Below are 21,013 nucleotides of genomic sequence, written 5' to 3'. Positions count from 1 at the left end.
TATTTGTGGGGCATTAACTTACTCTTGCGGACAGAACACAAACCAATATTGAAGGTGTTATCTCCAGGTGGGGCTGGAAAGGGGTCAGCCAGGTTAGCAAGGCTGGTGGCTCGTTTACAGGATTACATGTATATTGTTCAGTACATCCCTGGTTGGTGCAATTCTCAAGCTAATGCCTTGATTTGCCGATCAACTTGGAGCTGGTTGATGGTGACGCTGTCCGCAATATGGAAAAGGAGAGTGCTGTGGCTTGATTGCAGGATGTTGCCTGCTATGGTCTAAGTGTGTTTTCTAAGGAAGAATGAGTGCAGGAAATGGACAATGATGAAATGTTACAGGAGGTGTGTAAGAGGGTGGTGAATGGAGGCAGGAGGGAGACCATGGTTACAGTGGCTGTAAGACTGTTTGGTAAACTTTAGGATGAGTTGTCTGTTTGTGTTAACACTGTGTTAATGAGAAGGGACAGATTTGTGCCTCCAGAGAATTTGAGAAGGAAAATCAAACAGTTGGCCCAAGAGGGGCTTTTGGGGCAGACCATGACTCAGAGAAGAGTGAAAGAAATCTTTTGGTGGCCTGGTGTAGATGCTCACCTGACAGAATTGGTGAAAGGGTATTTGGCGTGTAGTGGTAGTGTAAAGCGACTTAAGGTGGGTGGACAGGCTGCCATGGGTTCTATTCAGGATCCAGGAGTGTAGCATACAGTTGGTATGGATTTTATCGGACCTCTGGGAGGTGTGGATTGGGATCTTAACTTTGCAATGGTTCTGGTAGATGTCTATTCCAAATGGTTGGAGGTGATACTTTTGAAAGATATTTCTACTAAGAGTACCATTGCCAGTTTGTGAGAAGTCTTTTGGAGGGAAGGTTTTCCTCATATTTTGTTGACAGATAATGACACACAGCTAACTTTGGGTGAAATGAAAAGTTTTCTTTCTGTCCATAGAATTAAGCACCACCGCACCACTTTCTATAACTCACGGGGCAATGGTATCATACAGAGGATGAACCGCATGGTGAAGGGGACTATACAGTTGGCTTTGCAAAGTGGTTTGGATGTCTATGTTGCAGTTCTACAAGCTATTTGGGCACATTGCACAATGCTAAATATGAGTTTTACTAAAACTCCTTTTGAGACCATGAGGGTGCACAAAGCTAAGACCAAAATGGTTCCTGGATGGTTGGGATGCACTATGGAGCCTTCTGTACCTATAAATGGTTCTGTGTTCTCAAAAATTCAGAGTGGAGATTAGGTAAAGTTTAAGGATGGTCGTTGTGGCAGGGGATAGTTCAAGTTCAGGGGTCGCTTTAAAGTCGAGGAAGTTTTTGAAGAGTACATGGTGTTGGAGAACGATAGAAAGTAGAATAGGCGGAGAGTGGCATTGTTTCAGAAGGGTGGTGACTGTAGAGGTTCACAGGCGGAGAGTGATGAAGGCTGTAGTGGATTTATGCTTACGGGGATGAAGTGTCCAGGTCCAGTTGTGTGCGTGGTGGTGGAGAATGTGATGCCAGTGCCTCTGGTGCGAGTGGGGCTGGAGGGGTGTTGGAGTCTGAAGGACTGAGTCAGGCACAATGGGAAAGGGAAATCCCTGCTGACTTACTTGATTATGCGCTGCGGTCAGTTTGAATATTGTAAAGGTAAGGTGCATGTTTTCTACTTCCTATTAATAGTTGTTTTGTTGTTATTTGCTCCTTCAGTGGATTAACTCCATTTTACTTTCTTCCTAGGCTTAGTTGTTACTATTTACCCTACATTTTGTATTTTGTTGTTCTCTTTTCTAGTGTTTCTGTTCTCCTATCCTATGTGTGTACCTTATTATAGGCATTTTACTTACTCAATTTGTTTGTTATGAGAAAGGGGGAAGATATGTTGTATTTGTAATGTTAGAACAGAACCTTGATACCAAGGTTCTGTTCTGAGTGTTGGCTTTTGAATTGGGTGGGCTGTTTGATCGGAGGCTGGCAAGGGATAGGCCACGTCTCTTGGTGGGCTGATTAAAGAAGAACATACTCATATCTCGATGGCGTGTTGGCCTTATTTACAACACTTATGATATCCACTGTTTGCACTGATCAGCAGATGTAAGTTCCTCCACCACCCTGTATGTATGTACTCCATCTGCCAAACTCTAAGTTGGGACCTTCAGCACTAAAATTCTTAACCTTCCACATCACATTCCGTGAACCTCTTCCTTGCACCATAAGATGTTGACTTTGACCGGTCTTCAGGTCTGCTTGATAGTTAGTAGGGTCAATGGTCTGGGTTTTAATCCTACCATAGGGCCATTATTGGGGCTTGTGGTAAACATTTAGAAAATGCAGTTACTATACAATTTACTGTACACAGTTTAATAGGGCAAACCAGATGAGTGCTGATCCAAATTGGAAGTAAGTAACCTGAACTTTAGACATATTACCATGAAGTCTCAACACTCATCATTTTCAGTGGCTGATGAATAGAAAGCATGTGTTATTTGCCTATAGTACGCATTTGTCCACCTTTAAGCCTGTACAGCATTTAATCCCATTGTATAATAATCACTACAGTGAAACATCTGCTAAAAAAAATTTTTGATGCATTTCTTTTCTACAGGTACATTGATTATTTGCTACCATATTGTGATCCAAACCTAGCAGCATACATGCCCTGCTCTCCACAGCATGCAGCTAAAGGGGTCAATGAGATCTCCACAGATGAGAAGTTAAGGGCTCCTGGTCACAGCACTCAGAAGACCACATCTGCAACAGAAAGTGGGTCTCAGTCAAGTGTCATCACTTCTCTGGGCAGATGCCTGTTTGCATTTCAAGGCTTAGCACAAAAGATTTATGTGGAAGCGTCTAGGAACAGTGGTAAACAGTTAGGACAGTAGCAATAAAGTATAAATTCCCAACACATGTTTGCTGCAATACTTTTAACACATGTTTCAATATCTAGCTATAGTATATACACTGGAACATTACCGAAACACAGAAAACTAAGCACCAATCACACCATTAAACATAATACTAAATATCAAACTGCAATGGTAACATGAACAAGTAATCTTTCACTGAGAAGGAAAATGTATAGGGGGTTCACTGTGCAGCAGTTAGAGGATGTAAACACAATTCAGGACTGAGACTGGGTCCCTTGGCTAAACAATATATTATGTATGTGATTACCTTTAATGTTATGAAGGCTTCACTGATTGCAAAGGGGTTATGGTGGATGATGGCTGACCTCAGGAGTGTTGAAATAGATGCAGCCAACAACCCAGGAGCACATCAAGTTCACGGTGAACCAAAGGGTTCCCCGATCTGGCTAACCACTTAGTCAAGTGGTGCTGGTTAACCCACAGTGCTGCACCAATGGGAGCTAAAAAATGGACAAAAATGAAAAAAATGATGCAGAGAGCAGTTTCTTAAGCAATTGCAACAGTCAGTCCCTCAGTTAACCCACATCTGTCTAGTAGGAGGATGCGACTGGCTGTGCTGCTGTTTTGAAACATCCTTATCTTTGAGATTGTCTTGTGTCTCAGGCTCTGTTAATGTTCTCAGAACTTTTTCCAAAGGTTGTTGGGCTTCCATTCTGGCAAAGCTAGCAACAGGGCAGGCAAGCAGGGCATCAAATGAGCTGATGTGCTGGGCTCGAGCACCACAATCAAGATGCACTTCAGCAGCAAGATTTCACACAGGTCCAAGTCCAGAAAATCATCAAGGAGCTGTTGGGTAGCTCCAGGTTTTCTACAAGAGAGGTTGAAAATCATTTCCCACTGCATCTCAAAATTTCAAAGGCACAAACAGTCAGACTGTGGTCTGTTTTCCCATGTATCTTTGTTGGTTCAAGTTAGAAATGGGGGTCTCTAGATTGCAATGGTTTGCACCTTTGTGAGAACCCTTCTTCCTCGTCAGGGTAAGGTAGATAGACTTGGCCTGGCATGAGCAGACAGGCATATCTCAAAGGCAGCGTGTAAAGCATGTGTGCACACATGTGTACACACATACAGTCATATAGTGATAACACTACAAATTAACACCACACCAGTTTAGAAAAATCCGTAATCTTTATCTAAACCAAACAGGACCAAAATGTCTAATCCACAATACCGTAATCAAAATATGACTTTTAAAAGGTAGAAACAGTTCTGTCCATAGCAAACTATAGTTGCAATACTTTCAACACAAAGTACCTTGGATGCGTCACAGTCACAAACAAAAACAGAAGCTGGGAAGGTGATGGGTCAGTTAATTATGCCCAGGGAATGTGATTCGTCGGTTCCTTACTTCGGGGGAGGTGATGTGTCGGTTTCTTACTGCAGCCCCATTGCTCTTGTAGACTTAGCGCCCCAGTGTAATGCGTGGGGATCGGTGATGCATTGGTTCTTGATGCGGTGTTGGCAACAGAGCTTTGTTGGTTTCTCCAGCCACGGTACCACGTTGCGTTAGTTCTAGCAGCCGCAAAGCAAGGCCTGCGTCGGAAACGGTGCAGTGATCTCGGACTTCAAAGATCGGTGCACGGGATTCATCATGCGTCAATGACTCCAGCCAGGGGCAGGCACTGCATCCGTTTCTTTGGATATGCATCAGAAGCAGGTGCAGGTGCAGATGCATCGCGCTTCTTGAAGTTTTGTTTCTTTTCCATCTCCCTACTGCAGGAACAACCTCCAGAGGCCCAATACAGCAACAGGGTTCTCTTGGCAGGTCAGAACGCCCAGCAAGGAAGTTTAGGGAAGCTGATGGGGAAGTATTTGTATCCATGAGACTTCAGAACAGGAGGCAAGCTCTACTTCAAGCCCTTGTAGATCTTTTTCAAGCAGGAGACACAGCACACAGCAAAGTCTTTATCCTCTCCTGGGTGGAAACAGACACTGCAGGCCAACCCGAGAACAGCACAGCAAAGGGGAAATACTTCTTCAGTCTTCCCTGCTCTTCTCCTTGGCAGAGGTTCCTCTTGAATCCAGAAGTAATCTAAATGTCTGCGGTCTGGGCCCCACTTTCTTTTTATAGTCCATTTCTCTTTTTCTCTGGTGTCAGAGAAGCTTTTGCTATGCCAAAACCAGTTCTATGCACTCTGGTGCAACTGTCCGGCAGGAGGGTGAGACCAGGCCCTTTCAGAGTGGCTGTCTGAACAGAATACAAATCCCTAGCCCCTGTCACTCCACAGACAGACAGTAAATACTCAAACCTGGCAGAGGCACATTGGAAGGCTAATCATGAAAATACCCACATTCTAAAAGTGATATTTTCAAACCCAGCATATAAAAATCATCCTTACTAAAAGATGCCTCTTTATATTCTGAGTTCAGGCATACCAAACTCCACTTTCCCAACTTGTTCCCATGGGCAGTTATACTTATAAGATGGTATAAGTAAACTCTCCCTTCTATCCTATGGGACACATAGTCTTTCAATAGTGAAAAACGAAATTGGCAGTAAGTCACTATCAGGACATGCCACACACATCAAGACATATTGTACCTTTCCCATGCACTGCACCCTGCCCTAAGGGGTACCTTGGACCTAGCTTTAGGGTAATTCACATGTAATAAAAGGGAAGGGTAGGGCCTGACAAGTGGGTGCACTTGCCAGGTCCACATGGCAGTGCTGAACTGCACCCAGACACTGCAATGGGTGATCTGAGAATATTTTGCAAGGCTGCGTGTGTTGGTTGCACAATCAGTGCTGCAAGCTCACTAGCAGCATTTGTTTTACAGGCCATGGGCACACACCGTGCACTGTACTAGTGTCTTAGTAGTAAATCAAATAAACCTATCATGAAAACGCCAATCCATGAACACAATTTACAGGGAGAGTAAAAGCACTTTAGCACTGATTAGAAAAGTGCCCAGAGTCCTAAAACCAACAAAAACAGGAGGCCAAAAAGAAAAAGGTCTGGGGGTAAACCCGCTGAAAAAGCCAGGTCTAACTGTTACCTACAGCTTTTCTGAAACTAATGAAAACCAGGAGAAGTGAGGGATGGTTTTGCGTTCTGTGGGAGCACTCAACCTCATCTTGCAAAGACCAGTTTTCAATTATGATGAATGATTGTTAACATTAATGGTAACCCAAGCTTAGGTATAACAGCAATGTTCTCAATGTACGTTATTTTTATTCATACATATTAATGATGACAAAGGGTTACACCAGTGATGACTGCACATAACATTCAGAAACATTAATACAAAACCCAAAAAAGTGAAGAAATAAACAAGGAAGGTTCACCATCTGTCCTAAGTCTCTGAACATAATTTACATGGTCAGGCCAGTAGTCAACAGGCCTCCTTGAATTTAGACACCAGAAATTGGATAGTGGTACACGACCAGTCATAGCTTACATACAGGGGATCACTGGAGGATGTCACCGTGAATCAATATATGGAGAAAAGCAGGTTCATCCCACAAACATGGTACAAAGCCAGGGTATTGCTGTGAGGAGCAAGACCCACAGTTTGAGAACTCCATGTCACTTAAAGACAATATAAGCTGTCAGAAATTACAAACCACACACACGGGGAGAAGAGAAAGCAGGCTAAGTACCATAGCTGCTGTGATGTTACCGTAATTTTATTTCCTACAGGGACATATAACCTGATACAAAAACACGGATGGGTTGGAATTTAAGCCCAATATATATTCATATTATTTTATTCTGTGACATGTGTTATTAGTTTACTGCTTTGAGGTGCAGTACTGAAATAACGTGACTTTTGAAAGATTTATATGAAGAATATCACCAGAAATCGTAAGAAATGTGCATTATTCAATAATGTTCATCAGTATGTGAACCTTGTAGCGTGAAATAAATGTGACTAATAATATTCAAATTTGCATAATTTAAATTGCTAAATGAAATTCTGGTTTATTCAGTCATGATTAAATAATGAATTAAAGTAATCTTGTATCTAATCATCTTCCTACCTTTTCTCTTTATGCGTAACCTGTAGAGTGGAAATGTTGATGTTTCACTTTTTTCTGTCAATGATAAAACAGGCATATTAACACTGTTTACCTATGTTTTCTTGCAGACACTCAAACCTGATCTACAATGGAAAAACTGCTTTATTATCTCCTGCTGATTGGCATGGCTGTGAAAGCTGACGTCTGTCCGAAGCGTTGTGCCTGTCAAAACTTGTCTCCAAACCTTGCAACCCTTTGTGACAAAAAAGGGCTTTTATTTGTTCCACCAAATATTAATCGGAGAACTGTGGAACTGCGCCTGGCAGATAATTTTGTGACAAATATCAAAAGGAAAGATTTTGCCAACATGACAAGCTTGGTGGATCTAACATTATCGCGGAACACCATCAGCTATATCACGCCCCATGCATTTTCAGACTTGCGGAACTTGAGAGCTTTGCATTTGAACAGCAATCGATTGACTAAGATCACAAATGACATGTTCAGTGGACTTTCAAACCTTCACCATTTGATACTCAACAATAACCAACTCACTTTGATCTCATCTACGGCCTTTGATGATGTTTTAGCTCTGGAGGAACTTGACTTGTCCTACAATAATCTGGAAACTATACCATGGGATGCTGTTGAGAAAATGGTGAGCTTGCATACACTCAGTTTAGATCACAATATGATTGACAACGTCCCTAAAGGTACATTCTCACACCTCCACAAACTCAACAGGTTAGACGTGACATCCAACAAACTGCAGAAGCTGCCGCCAGATCCCCTCTTTCAGCGAGCCCAGGATTTAGCCACCTCTGGTATCATGAACCCATCTACATTTGCACTGAGCTTTGGGGGCAACCCGTTGCATTGCAATTGTGAACTTCTCTGGCTACGTCGCCTTGAAAGACAAGATGACCTTGAGACTTGTGCTTCTCCTCCTCTTTTAACTGGGCGGTACTTTTGGTCAATAACAGAGGAGGAATTTCTCTGTGAACCACCGCTTATCACCAGACACACGCATGAACTAAGAGTTCTCGAGGGTCAAAGAGCGACATTGAGGTGCAAGGCCAGAGGTGACCCAGAGCCGGAAATTCACTGGATTTCCCCTGATGGAAAGATACTTTCGAATGGAACACGGTCTCTTGTGTACGACAACGGAACCCTGGATATCCTTATTACAACTGTCAAAGACACTGGCGCATTTTCCTGCATAGCTTCTAATCCTGCTGGGGAAGCCACACAAACCGTCGACCTCCATATAATCAAACTTCCACACCTTATCAACAGCACAAACCATATCAACGAGCCTGACCCTGGCTCCTCGGATATCTCCACCTCCACCAAATCTGGATCCAACGCAAGCAGCAGCAACGGGGAGACTAAAATCAGCCAGGATAAGAGGGTTGTCGTGGCCGAAGCGACCTCGTCTACCGCACTAATAAAATTCAATTTTCAAAGAAACATCCCTGGCATCCGCATGTTCCAAATACAGTACAATGGCACCTACGACGACTCCCTCGTTTACCGGTAAGGTAGATCCTTCCCAATCACCTCTATGTCTTTTATTTATTTATTATTATTTCCTTAATTTAAAAGGGGGAGGTCAGTAACGCACAATTCTTTTCACAACTTTTTAACTGCACTTAAGAACTTGTGACAGAAGCTTCTATACTACAGTAATTCAATTGTCAGACTATATATAGGGGCTTTGCACGGCTTAAATAGCACTATTTTAGAAAATCCTAAGCGCCCTTTAATCCTCTGAGGTGAATTTGCAGTCAAGAGGATTGTAAAGTTATACAGTTTAAACAGTGTTTAACTGTTACATTCTCCGGCGTCGGAAATTGCATGTTCCCAAGTGCACGGCTGAACATGTTTATGGGGGCGCTACAGTTAAGGCGCTTTAATGTTATCGGCGGTGTTTAGGCTAACTGCCAATCAGCTTGCTGTACACAGAGGTGTTGTAGGTGCTAAGTGGATTTATTCTGAAGTCAGCTAATGTAACAGTCACACCTTTCAAAACCAATTTGTCACCAATGATTTGGGAAGCAGGGGCTCTTTGCGTGGAGTTCTGCGCCGCCAAGCAATGCAATTAGTGACCTGTCATTGGAAACCGCGGGCACGATTAATATCGCTGCAGCGCCAGCACGGGTGCTTCGCAGCCGGATGTGCGGATGGAAAGGACAGCATAAAGGGAGGTCCCGGAGGGCTATTATTATTAACACGTGTTTAATGTATTCGTCGTCTGTAGCAAAGCAGACTCCAGCATTTGCAAACTGTCGTTTGAAACGCTGGAAACCAAAATAGTTTACGAGATCAGATTCATGGTCGGGAAAATTAGTGAGCCAGAGAATCCTTACATGGCTTCAGCAGAAACCTTTGCAAAAATAAATTAAAACTGCACAGAATGTAGGTTCTCTGTTCGGGCGCGATGACGGGCATGGAAGTGGCGATTGGCTAATTGTTCACTGGTAACTGGGCTACTTAGCATTGGGATTTGAGTTGGAAGGGCAGTGTAAAAAGATATTTGTAATTGCCAACCGGGGAGTTAGCATTTGTGGTAATGTACAAGTGTATTTTTCTCTGATCACTTGGGGCAAACGCTGATGCAAACATGTCCAGCCATCAGTACAATGAAGATGTCTGCTTTGAGGATGCAGGTGTGCAGTTTGTTAATTGCCTACGATTGCAATGCATATGACGTTGGATTGTGTTTAATGCGAAATATCTTCACATGTTTAACTTTTCCGTTCGGAGTGAGTTTTAAAAAGCACACAGTGGGAAAAAAAACATGAATGTATGTAACATCAGTACTGATCTTTGCAAAGACATCGATTTTTTTTAAAAACGTGATCTGCATGTGGTATTTAAAGCATTATCAATGCTCATATATTTAGACAGTTCGTTTTTGTAATTTTTGTCTACATTAATCTTAAACCCTGAATCACTGATTTATTTGTTTCAAAGCCCTGCACAAGGGGCAGGGGTGTCCAAGAGAGGTCAACGAAAGCCAAATTCAAACCAGATTTGACTACTTCCATGTAAATAATGTTTGGGCACAATTAAAGTTTGGTTATCTTGAAAATCTGGAAATGATATTTTCCGCCTGGATCTATATTAGACACTATTTCCCTACAAATGCACTTTTTTTTTAAATGAGCGAGACAGCCCATCTTTGCTTCACACTACTGCATTTAGAAATGTAAATTTGACAAACTCGTTCCTTATGTTTGTCTGAAGAATATGGATGACACAATTATTCAACCAGATTCTGCGACAAAATACCACAAGTTGAGACGTCTTAAAAACACATATGTCTAAATAGGTACTGACAAAAACACGGCCATGCCAGAAAAGACAAGTTACAGTTTTTTGAGGAACCACACTTTGTAAGGGTATTGGGATCGTATTTACATTGTACTCCTTATCACAACTATTACATTATGCATTTTTTCATTTAGCATGTTATAGGTCATTTCCATAGCACTGTTCGGTGTTGGAGAGAACCTGGTGGTAGGTTATTATACAGGTGGGTGCACTATGGGGTCTTGTCTCATAAGGACCCCCCATGGTCTGTGTCGCTTTGTATCACAGTGCTTTGAGAATCTAGGGCTTCTGTAGCCCCACATTTTGTGTCTGTATTTTCGTATCCTTTGATATATAATGCGCTCAGCCCCTATCATCGCAGTAGCACCACAAAGTTGCCTGTGTGTTCTTACCCTTAGCCTCATAGTGCTATCACACCCTTGGATCTCTTTAACTCAGTCTTTCCTTGCTTTTTTGTCTGGCTGCTCCTGTATACTCACTCCTGTTGTCCAGGAGACCACTGTCACCGTGTCTGTTGTCTGCAGCTTGTGCGGAAGCCACATGCATGTTGCTTTGGGAAATAATGTCTTATGTTCAATACCTACTGGTGAGAGTGTGATGAGTTGTGGTTTGCTATCCATGTTATTGGTTCTAAGGGTGGATTGTGATGTGTACCTCATTGTCATCTAGTTCAACGATGGTGCAGAATGTGCATTCCTTCTCTGTCCGTGTATATGTAGGAGTACCAATATTGGAAATGGTGTCAATATACCTAACAGTGCTCTTACCCATCCGAGTCGCTAAGCAGGCTGCATTGTAGGTGGTGTAACCAATGGGCAGGTCTTCCATGCAACTGCATTGTCAGTGATCAAGGAAACAAATCTTGTGTTTAATGGGTAAGGCTCATAATGTTTCTGCAGTATTAGTCAAAGCAGCTCTCAAAATGTAGAGGTGCAATCAGTTTTTGTGCTGAGGCATACTTAATACTTTGGGCATCAAGAGTGAGCGCATTCTAATGTCACAGGTAAACATGTTTGCTGAGCATTATTTCAACATTATCATTTATAAGATGCTCTTAGATGCTTCTGTGATACCATTTCAAGTTTACATTGCCAGCCTTCTGATGAATCACCATAGTTAAGGTGAAACTCACTCAGAACTTTCCATGACAAATGGGCACTGATTCCATACTGCCCAGTTTCTATTCTCTATACTTAACGACATCCTCCATTAAATGAAACAGTGCTATTATAAAGAAACATGTAGAATTCCCGTAAGAAGCAAATTTAGAGAATCCCTAGAATACAAATTTGCTCTGGGTTTGATCTGATTGACAGCGCAGTTCAGAGGTTTGAGTGTAAGCAGTATAAGAAAGTAGGAGGACAAGCTGATTGGTTCCTTCATATAGGGTAACTTAAGAGCAGATGTCACAATTTGCGTGCCACGATCATGCAATACTTTGGTTATAGAAATAGAAGGAGGTACAAAATGTAACCACAGCATACTCTAAACAGCAAAGGTCTTAATACCTTTGCGACCACCCCTCTACATCTATGGTGCCCTGTGCTATCATATAGTACTATGCAACACAAATCATTTGGCCTAAAATAATTTTTAAAAGCCTGTTTTTGAGGAATAATAACTGGACCAGGCCTGGGAGTGAGCAAGTAACTTGAACAGCCAGGTATGTATAGACTGTTCTTTTTTACAACTTACAAACTACCAATAAGAAGCAGAGTTGCGAGTAGTCTTGTCCTCTGCCATTAAGAAGTGATCTTAACCCTAAATGCAAAGTGGAAGAAGAGTGGCCAAAGACATGAGTTTAAAGTTTCTTTTTATGTATCAGAAAGCTTTGCTCGTCCCAGAGCCTTCATCTTGGAGAGGGATATGGGAGCTATGTAAACTTTGAGCCAAATTATAGGAATTTACTTTTTAAAGATGTTTTCTCAATTTCTGTTTCATCCATACTCTTAATGGGGTTAGCAGTTTTGAAGAAGTGTAGATCTTGGTCCATTGGTGTCTTTACAAAGATATGGGTTGGAAAGTACTCATCCTTTATTCTCCCATTTTAATTAGCAAAAACTCCTACGGGAAGAGTCATAAAGCATTTATGAGTGCAGCAAATAGGAGCACAGTTGTACACGCTCTTACATGCCAGTGGTTAGACTATTGGAAAGCATTTCTCCCATCACCACTTGTGTGTTTGCTGTATTCCCTGCCTGACTACCCATTGTATTCTCATTTTAGATATTTTGCGGCTAAATCACGAAGGCATGTGAGAGTATGTCAAACAGTACGACAGGACAGGAGTGCTACTTTATTTAGTCTAAATATCTTTTTGAATAGGCCTCCAAATCTTCCTTTTCCATGTTGTTAATAAGTCACCCTTTTTGGCCTGCTCACCCTGATTAGGTATGCTGATTGGAACTGGTGGTAGCTCACTCTGACTGATGTCCTGGGCTCTGCTAGCCAGGCCCAGGGCGAGTGCTATGTTAAACACAAACACATACATTGAGGTACACTTATTATTGGCTTGACCCACCTTCAAGTCCCTAGTAGATAATAGGGATTAGGATACAAACTACCTATAAATCCCTAGTATATAATATGGCATGGCAGTTTTGAGGCCAGAAGCCTTTGTTTCACTTGCACGTGTGCACTACTGATAGCCTGAAGTCATTTTAAAACCAGCCCTGTGTTGCAGCAGTGTTTTTAAAGTAACATTCCCTGCAAACTCGACTTTGGTGGTATGGGCACTTTAAAAGTGATAATCTACCTTATTCTTACATTGTGGGTATTGTCAGGGTCTCCTCTAGGCGACCCAGGGGTGGAGAGTCTTATAACTATAAGCAAGGTCACTATAAAATATTTTTTTTATCAACCCAGGTAAGTGAAAGCTGCTCATTTTATTGTTCCCCAGTGTAGGAAGTTCATTACAAAGTCGATGCTGATGCTGTGGGCACTGTTAAGTCATAACCAAAATAGTTTTTGCATCTTAGGAACCCCCAGGTCTCCCCTATGAGTTACAGGGGTGGGGGTTGTGTAATTATGAGCAGGGGCTGTATAAAAGAGATTTTATAAACTCTGATGAGGAAGAAATTGCACATTTCATTTTCCCCTTGAAGATAGTTGGCCTCAAAGGCTAACATGGCAATATGTTATGGATGCATAAATATTGCTAGGAGATTGCAAAAAATATCATTCAAAGACTTGACAAAATGGTATTTCGTAAGCCAAATTCCAGCCTCTTGCAGTCTTCCCTGAGTAGTCAGCCCTGAAGGGATTAGCCAAGCTGCCTTTATTAGGTGATAAGTTGCCTGGCCAAGCGGAGGCTATCTGATGGAGGGAGCTCTGTGGGTCCAGGAATGCCAGAGCAGGGGGATGGACAATAAAGCCTCAGCTTCCAAGGAAGAACAGGTCAAGCAAGTCTGTAAGCCACTCCTTGACAGATGGGAGGCGTTAGGAAGGAACTCACAGATGTGAGTGGGGGAGTTTATGGAAATAAGCCACACTTTGAGTTTGGTTTAGTTAGCTTTTGCTCCTGTGATGGAATTTCATTCAGCCATGGTGGATTTTGAGGGAATAGTGCTTTCTGGGACAAGACTATGCCACACTTTGGAGGAATTTGTCATGCTTTGGGGTGATGCCCTGTGCCTCATTGAACAGGGGGGCTCCCACGCTTGTTGCCAGAGAACAGTGGATAAATATGTGAAAGTTGCAGAGCCTCTCAGTTCTGCCACTTGAAAATACAAGAAGAAGGAAGATTGTCCTGCTGGAATCTGCATCAAGGAGCCTGACTAGTGAAGACTGTGCCTGCTGCACCATCTCGGGCTACAGCTCTGAGGGCTCTTTGCCTTGCTTCAAGAAGGAGTAAGGAGTGGAGTCCCAGCAGCTACAGGTTGACAGAGCTTAACTGACCCTTCTCCTGCCATAGTCCCCCTCTTGGAGTGCGTCCAGTGTTGTTTTAAGGGGTTGACAATGTGCCTTGTGGGAATTTAAGTCCAGGCCTGACAAGGACCACCTTGGAGATTCCATACCCTTGGATTTGTGTTTTAGACCCTTGGAACCCACCAGGAGACATTCTGGAAGGACCTCTAGAAGTTTGGGAAAGTTTTTGTTTTTCGAAAGAGCTCCATAGGGGGACCAACTTGACTGTGAAGGACATGCCAGCCACCTTCAACCGTGACCCTGCCCGGATTCCAGGTTCATCCCACTGAAGAGCTACAGAGGACCGACTTCCAGGGTGTGACCAGGAGATCACAGAAAGTCTTGCCAGCGAACCCTCACTGAATCCGGACTGGTTGAGAGCATCGAGGGCGCCCGACAGAAGAAGCTCCAGAAACGTTTCTAAGTGTGAAGGTAAACTTTTGACCGAGGCGTCCCGCGGGGAGTATCCAAGCAGGGCTCCAATTTGGGTCAGTCTCAAACTTTGACTTTGTCCTGGTCAAGTGCAACCAGATGTCCAGAAGTGGCGCTATTGGTTTCATATCTCTGGTTCCTTACAATGGCTTCTGATTTTTTGGCTCTCATTTTAAAGATAACAATATTTCCAATTTTTATAAATTGGTGTGGGATCTTTCTGTGTGTTGTGTCTTACGTTTTTACTGTACTGTTTTTTAAATGGTGAACATGCCTGTCTCCAAAGTTTAACCTTATTGCTCCTGACAGCTATCAAAGGTTGAGCAAGGGACTAATTTATATAGACCCTTTTGGGGACCCAGTACTATTTTGGGGACCTTATTGCTGTTGTTAGGTGCCTGCCTACCCCTCCCAATGACCTACCTTCCAACACATGAGGAGGTAATTTGTCAGCATTGAAACCCTACTCAGAATTTAAAATAATTTTTAAATAATGGCATTAAACATGAGTATTTTCTTTAGTTGTTGTGAGAAATTGGGTTTTTGGTTGAATAACGGGTGACCGCTGTTCAAGCAACAGCCACAGTCCCTGCCAGGATGAACCACACAGGTCACCAAGTTAACCTGTGCTAAACCTTCCGGTATATTGGCACAAAAGCAGTCACGCTTAACTTAGAGGCAATAAGGTGTTCATGCAGTACACAAACAGTAATAAAGTGAATATTCAGCACCAGAAAAATCCCACACCAACTTAGGAAAATAGAGAAAATTGTAATAAATTATTTGACACCGAAATAACAAAAAGCAAATTAATAGAACGCGAGTCATGAATTTTTAAAGGTTAAGGTAAAAACTAGCACTTAAAAGATCAAAGCACCAATCCCGGACATCTTGTCGTGCAAGACTAGGTCAAGGACCGCAATGGAAGTCGGGTCCAATACAAGAAGTGTATTAGGACCGGTCAGCTCCTACCTTCGGACTTAGAAGAAATTTTGAAGAAAATCTTCACAAGAGGTAAAGTTCAGCAGGTCAAGTCTGCAGGCTGTGACCAAGCAGGTAGCATTTCAGATTTCTGCATTCAGACTTAGGGCCTGATTTAAATTTCGGCAGATGGGTTACTCCGTCACAACATTGATGGATATCCCATCCGCTGAAATATAAATCCCATAATATCCTAAGGGATTTATATTTTGGCAGATGGGATATTAGTCACCCTTATGACGGAGTAACCTGTCTGCCGAAATCTTAATCAGGTACTTGGGGGATGATTAGGATGGCAGGCGGACTTATGTTTGCCCACCACCCTATCGGAAATGGCACTGCCCTACAGGCTGTCACAGTCTTGACATAGGCATTATGATGGACCCACCACCACAGTGGCGGCCACATGGTGCAAGTATATGTAGGGGGGCATCATAAGTGTTATTGGTTTTCTAACCATAGGTGCCTCCCAGTGCCCATATCAGAGGGCCAGGGGCTGAAGGATGGCCTTCTACGGGCCCCCAAAGTCCCTTTCTGCCTGCCTTTTCATGGCAGGTTAACCGCAATGAAAAGGTGGGCGGAAAGGGAATTGTAATCCCTACGGTGGTGCCTGGCAGGCACCACCACCATGGTAGGGAATACAACCCCCTCTGCTGCACCGGCGGGCTCAAGGAGCCCATCGGATGCATGGTGGTCAGTCTTGCTGACTGCGAACCATCTGCCCACCAATTCCGATGGCAGTGGGACCGCCACCGACAGGCTGTTGGTGGAAGTCCCACCGTCATATTAGTCGGCCCTTTAGTCTCTTTTTTGGAAGTCATTTAACACAACCGCCTGGAGTCCAGGACTGGAAAGGCATCACTTGGGTGTTGGGTCAACGTGTGGGTTCAAGTAGTTTGGTGCCTGTTCTGTCCCTTTATGTGTAATATTGACTTTTTTTTATCAAATTAAGCCCAAACAGCAATGTGGCTTTCAAAACATTTTTTGTTTGATTAAAAAAACATTTTAAAGGCATCAGCAAAACAAGCTATGTGTGTCTTGGTTTAACATGGTACCAGAGATTCACAAGTATTAAGGTTTTCTGAGTACAAACTTAAAATATAGTTGGGTCTGGTTTGCATTGCACAAGATGGGGTGTGCATGAATGAGAGGATTAGCGGTTTGTTCCATTTACTATACTATGTGAAAGATTGGTAGTGTTAGTAAAACAAGTAGGATATCTTGGGATATTTACAAGAACATGACATGACACGTACCGTTTTGGAGTGTGTGATTCTGTCTGGTAGTCAGTGACTAATATAGAAATCTCTTAAGAACCAAATATACACCGGCTACAGCTGAATTAAGGACTAAAGACATGTATACAGTGCACTAATAATCCATTGATTTCTAAGCACTATGAAACAGTTGCAAGTTCATAATAGTGTGATAAAAAAAATCTAGGTTTTTCTTTTCATGTGTTTCCAGCTCACAACATCTTTAATCTTCTCAAACTATGAGGCTGTAAACATAATAACGATGTGATATATAATCTTTGAGCGTGGTGGCATTAGATGGTGTTTTCTAACTATATTTCAATAGCAAAACAACATACAAGGAAGAAAGGTTGAATTCTCACAATAAGCCTCAGCAAAAAAATATCTTATTTACATAAACATGTAAACCAGGGCATGACAGAAGAAACAACTACGTTTTGCGATAGGAGGACTTTCTCATTAACCTCACTGTTTGATTTTAGCTAGATTGTGAATAGGTGGAAAACAAAACTGTTAACAGAAATACCTAACTTTTGCATGGTAATAAGACTCTTTGTGATTTTCTGCTACAAACACTTCTCGATTCTACATAAATGTTTGCAGGAAAATACTGCTCAAGGTAGAAATGGAAGACATAATGTAATTTGAGTTTGACTTTAGGGTAGGAATGTAACTATTCTTCCAAACATTAATTCTGTTTAGAGTAGAGCTATGCAGGCATCTCATTAGAATTTACAAGTGAGTGGAAAAAGCAGCATTCTGGCCAATCAGCCAAGTCGCCAAAATAAGTGTAGTGAAGGATGATCACTGAATCCAGGTAGTTGATAAAGCATATTTATTTTAAGTAGATGGTACAGGAAAAGAGTACATTCATTAAGTAAAATTGAAGGAAATAAAACCCCACCAGGAGCAGTATGGTACCAGCTCAACCCTAACTCTCAACTGAAATCCTAGAGTACTGCAACATTCTATTACATCATCATGATGTCAACATTCTACAGGGCTAGGCAGGAGACTATGGGGAAGGAAGTGAGAAGTGCAGTCACTACAGTATGTTTGTTGTTTGTTGCTGCTAAACTGAATGTCATTAAGCTTGTTCTGTTCTCTGTTGTTGGCATTGCGTGGGCTACTTATTTTCCTACATTTTGATGGGCTACACATCTATTAAACATAATTAGCAAAGACAAATTACAATAACCAATGATTGATTAAGCATATTGGTTTTGAAAGTGGAAATTAAGATGTGCTGCAGATACAATGTACACGTATCAGTCATGTGTTAATATGATCTTCATATCTTTGAGGTCCATGAAGGAATATAACTGAAGAACTTAATAAAATACTTGTTTTGTTTCCTAGAATGATACCTCCGACAAGCAAGACGTTTCTAGTGAATAATTTGGCAGCTGGAACGGTGTATGACTTATGTGTCCTGGCGATCTATGATGATGGCATCACCTCTCTGACCGCCACAAGGGTTGTCGGTTGCATCCAGTTCACCACAGACCAGGATTATGTCCGCTGCCACTTCATGCAATCTCAGTTTTTGGGAGGAACTATGATCATTATAATTGGTGGGATCATTGTTGCATCTGTGTTGGTTTTCATCATTATCCTCATGATCCGCTACAAAGTTTGCAACAACAATGGACACCACAAAGTCACCAAGGTCAGCAATGTGTACTCACAAACCAATGGTGCGCAGAGCCAGGGCTGTGGAGGATCGATGGCTCAGTCTGGTTCAAAACAGGCTGTGGCACCCGAGGAGAGCGCCCAGTGCTGCAAAGTTCCAAATGACAATGTGGCACCCATGTCAGACTCATGCTCGAGTCAGAGCTCGTCGATCACTACCTCGGCTTTGCCTCATACCTGGACCTCTAACACATCTGCATCTCAAAAGCAGAAGCGAAAGACTGGGCAAAAGTCAAGCAACGAAGCACAGAACGATGCCACCCCAAATGTTGATTCTCAAAATACTAACAGAAATAACTCTACTGCACTGCAGTTATCTAGCCATCCTCCTGCTTCTGTCAAAGAGGTGTCCCAATATAAACGAGCACAATCAAAGCCAAGTAAGTTCCTAACATTGCCGGCGCAGTCCTCCAGAGCGAAACGCAGGTATTCCCTCAATGGAGAATTAATGGAATACCACTGTTATGTTAACTCACAGAACACGGGTGGATTGTGGTCTAAAAGGAGCATGTCTATGAATGGAATGCTTATTCAGTCAGACAATTCTGATATGGATAGTGGAAAAGCGACTTTCTCAAGTTCTGAGTGGATATTGGAAAGCACTGTGTGACTTGATTTTCGTTTTTTAAATAAGGGGGAGGGAAATCATTGTTTGAGAACACTGTCCTAGAAAATTGGAATTTGGAATTCCAGTCTTGTACTGTTGGTTTATGGCTTGTATATGCAGGGTTATGTATAAGCCAAGTATTTCACATTTTTTATATTAAAAAAAAAGAAGGCAACATTCAAAGATATAATTGTGAGAACCGCGTGACACTGCACCGGTGCCTTCTCCTATTCTAGAACTGGCTTCCTGGTTCTGCAGTAGCAGAAAAAAGAAGGTTTTCTCAGAAAATGCCTTTCATATGGGAAATACAATTCCCTTCTAGCTTACAAAACAAATCACTTCTGGAAGAAATGAGAAAACTCATATTTTTTAAAAGATCAGACTGTAAATTTCTTTTCGGTGACAATTGTATTGCCTTTGTTTTTAGGCAAATGGCTGTACAAAACAACAATTATGTGTTGTTATGTTGTGTAAAATAAAATATTCAATACGTATACCCAGACAGTGTTCACATAAATAATGTTTCCAATAGATATTTAAATCGGTCTACTTAAGGAATTGCTGGTATGAAGGTATGATCAAATATGCTACAGATAACTCCAAAACAGGACATTCATTGTTGAGTTTCTAAGCACAGCTATAGCAGCCACCATTAATCCTCGTTTTTCAATTTAACATGAGCTTAATGTTTGTCGAAAGAATATTCTTTGGCCACTGTGACATTGCACAGAAAAACAGCATTAGTGAAATTATCAGATGTACTTGATACATTACCACAAAATTCAGCATACTAGACCGAGCTCTTATGTAAAATAATACATGTTTTACATGGGTAACAAACTATTTTGTTTGAAATATTAAAATGATAATGAACCATTTTATGATGGATTGTGGCTATGTTTTCACCGGCTGAACTAGCTTGCATAACTTTCACAGCACATGGATATTCAGTCAAATCCACTAAATATTTAGAAGCCTAACTCTGCAATTCATGGAAAAGTTGTAGTAAGTGCCACGTGGAAGGACGGACAAGACTCAGCAGAGACATGCAGTGGTTGATCTGTGTGTTGGATCAGCTGCAGACATTAAAGATGCTTTGGGCGTGATTTAGAGTTTGGCAGGTAGGTTACTCCATCACAACGTGACAGATATCTCTTTCACTGCTTTGCGAATGGCATTGGATATAATGCACATGTACTATGGTCACGTTTGTGATGGAGTAACTCATCAGCCATACTCTAAATCAAGCCCTTTGTCTTAAAAGCCTCCCTCTCTAGATAAAGTATATTCAATGTACAGGAAAGAGGTTTTACTAAAAAAAATCCTCCCTAGTATTTTAGAACCAGCCCACCCTCACAAGATTATCTTTAGGAAAATGAGATACAGTTCATTGTTGGGACCTACCTTCCAAGTTGGGACTTTTATATTTCTAAAAATGACAAGCATGAAAGGTATCACACAATCGCACTGTAAGTACACGGCGGGTTTGGGAATGCAGACTATCCTGTAAATATTTGTTGGAGGCTTGAATTTTCCCAGAAATATCTCAAAATACAACTGCTGTCAGGATTGTAATTTTACATTTTGGTGAATGTACACATTTTTATGCGGATGATGTATTCTTTCTTGTTAGTGTAGACAGTCTCACCTACCTTTAGTCGCATGTTCCCTCCCTGCCACCTATGTTACAGCCGATTCCTCTACAGTAGAATGATAAAGAAACATGGTTTGGTTATCAGTTAACAATACATTAAGTTAAAACATATGCTGCTTAGATTGAGAGCTTTTTAGGGAAGCAAACCTTTTTTTGAATAGGATGTGAAAGAAGTACAATTTTGAAGTAGGAATTGGTTTTATCTTTAGTAATAGGCACAGATAGATGATACTAGAATATGCATTTTTCCACCACTGTCTCGTTTTTGTCATTTGC

At 41.8% G+C, this 21,013-nt stretch overlaps 1 protein-coding gene across 3 annotated transcripts in view; it reads left to right on the top strand.

Moving 5' to 3' along the window:
* LRFN5 (leucine rich repeat and fibronectin type III domain containing 5) overlaps positions 1-21,013 on the top strand; it is a 1,003,469-nt gene that overhangs the window by 616,049 nt on the left and 366,407 nt on the right. For 2 of the 3 annotated variants that reach the window (XM_085626948.1, XM_085626947.1), the window contains 2 exons: positions 7,002-8,409; positions 18,144-19,878. In XM_085626948.1, coding sequence (XP_085483074.1) covers positions 7,022-8,409; positions 18,144-19,086 — 2,331 coding nt within the window. In that variant the 5' untranslated portion in view covers positions 7,002-7,021 and the 3' untranslated portion in view covers positions 19,087-19,878. Of the gene's footprint in view, positions 1-7,001; positions 8,410-18,143; positions 19,879-21,013 lie in introns of those variants that run through there. The other variant, XM_085626949.1, reaches the window with a different exon arrangement.

Source organism: Triturus cristatus, chromosome 9 (genome assembly GCF_964204655.1).
Source record: "Triturus cristatus chromosome 9, aTriCri1.1, whole genome shotgun sequence".
Classification (NCBI taxonomy): domain Eukaryota; kingdom Metazoa; phylum Chordata; class Amphibia; order Caudata; family Salamandridae; genus Triturus; species Triturus cristatus.
This window is presented reverse-complemented; position numbering and strand designations above follow the sequence as displayed.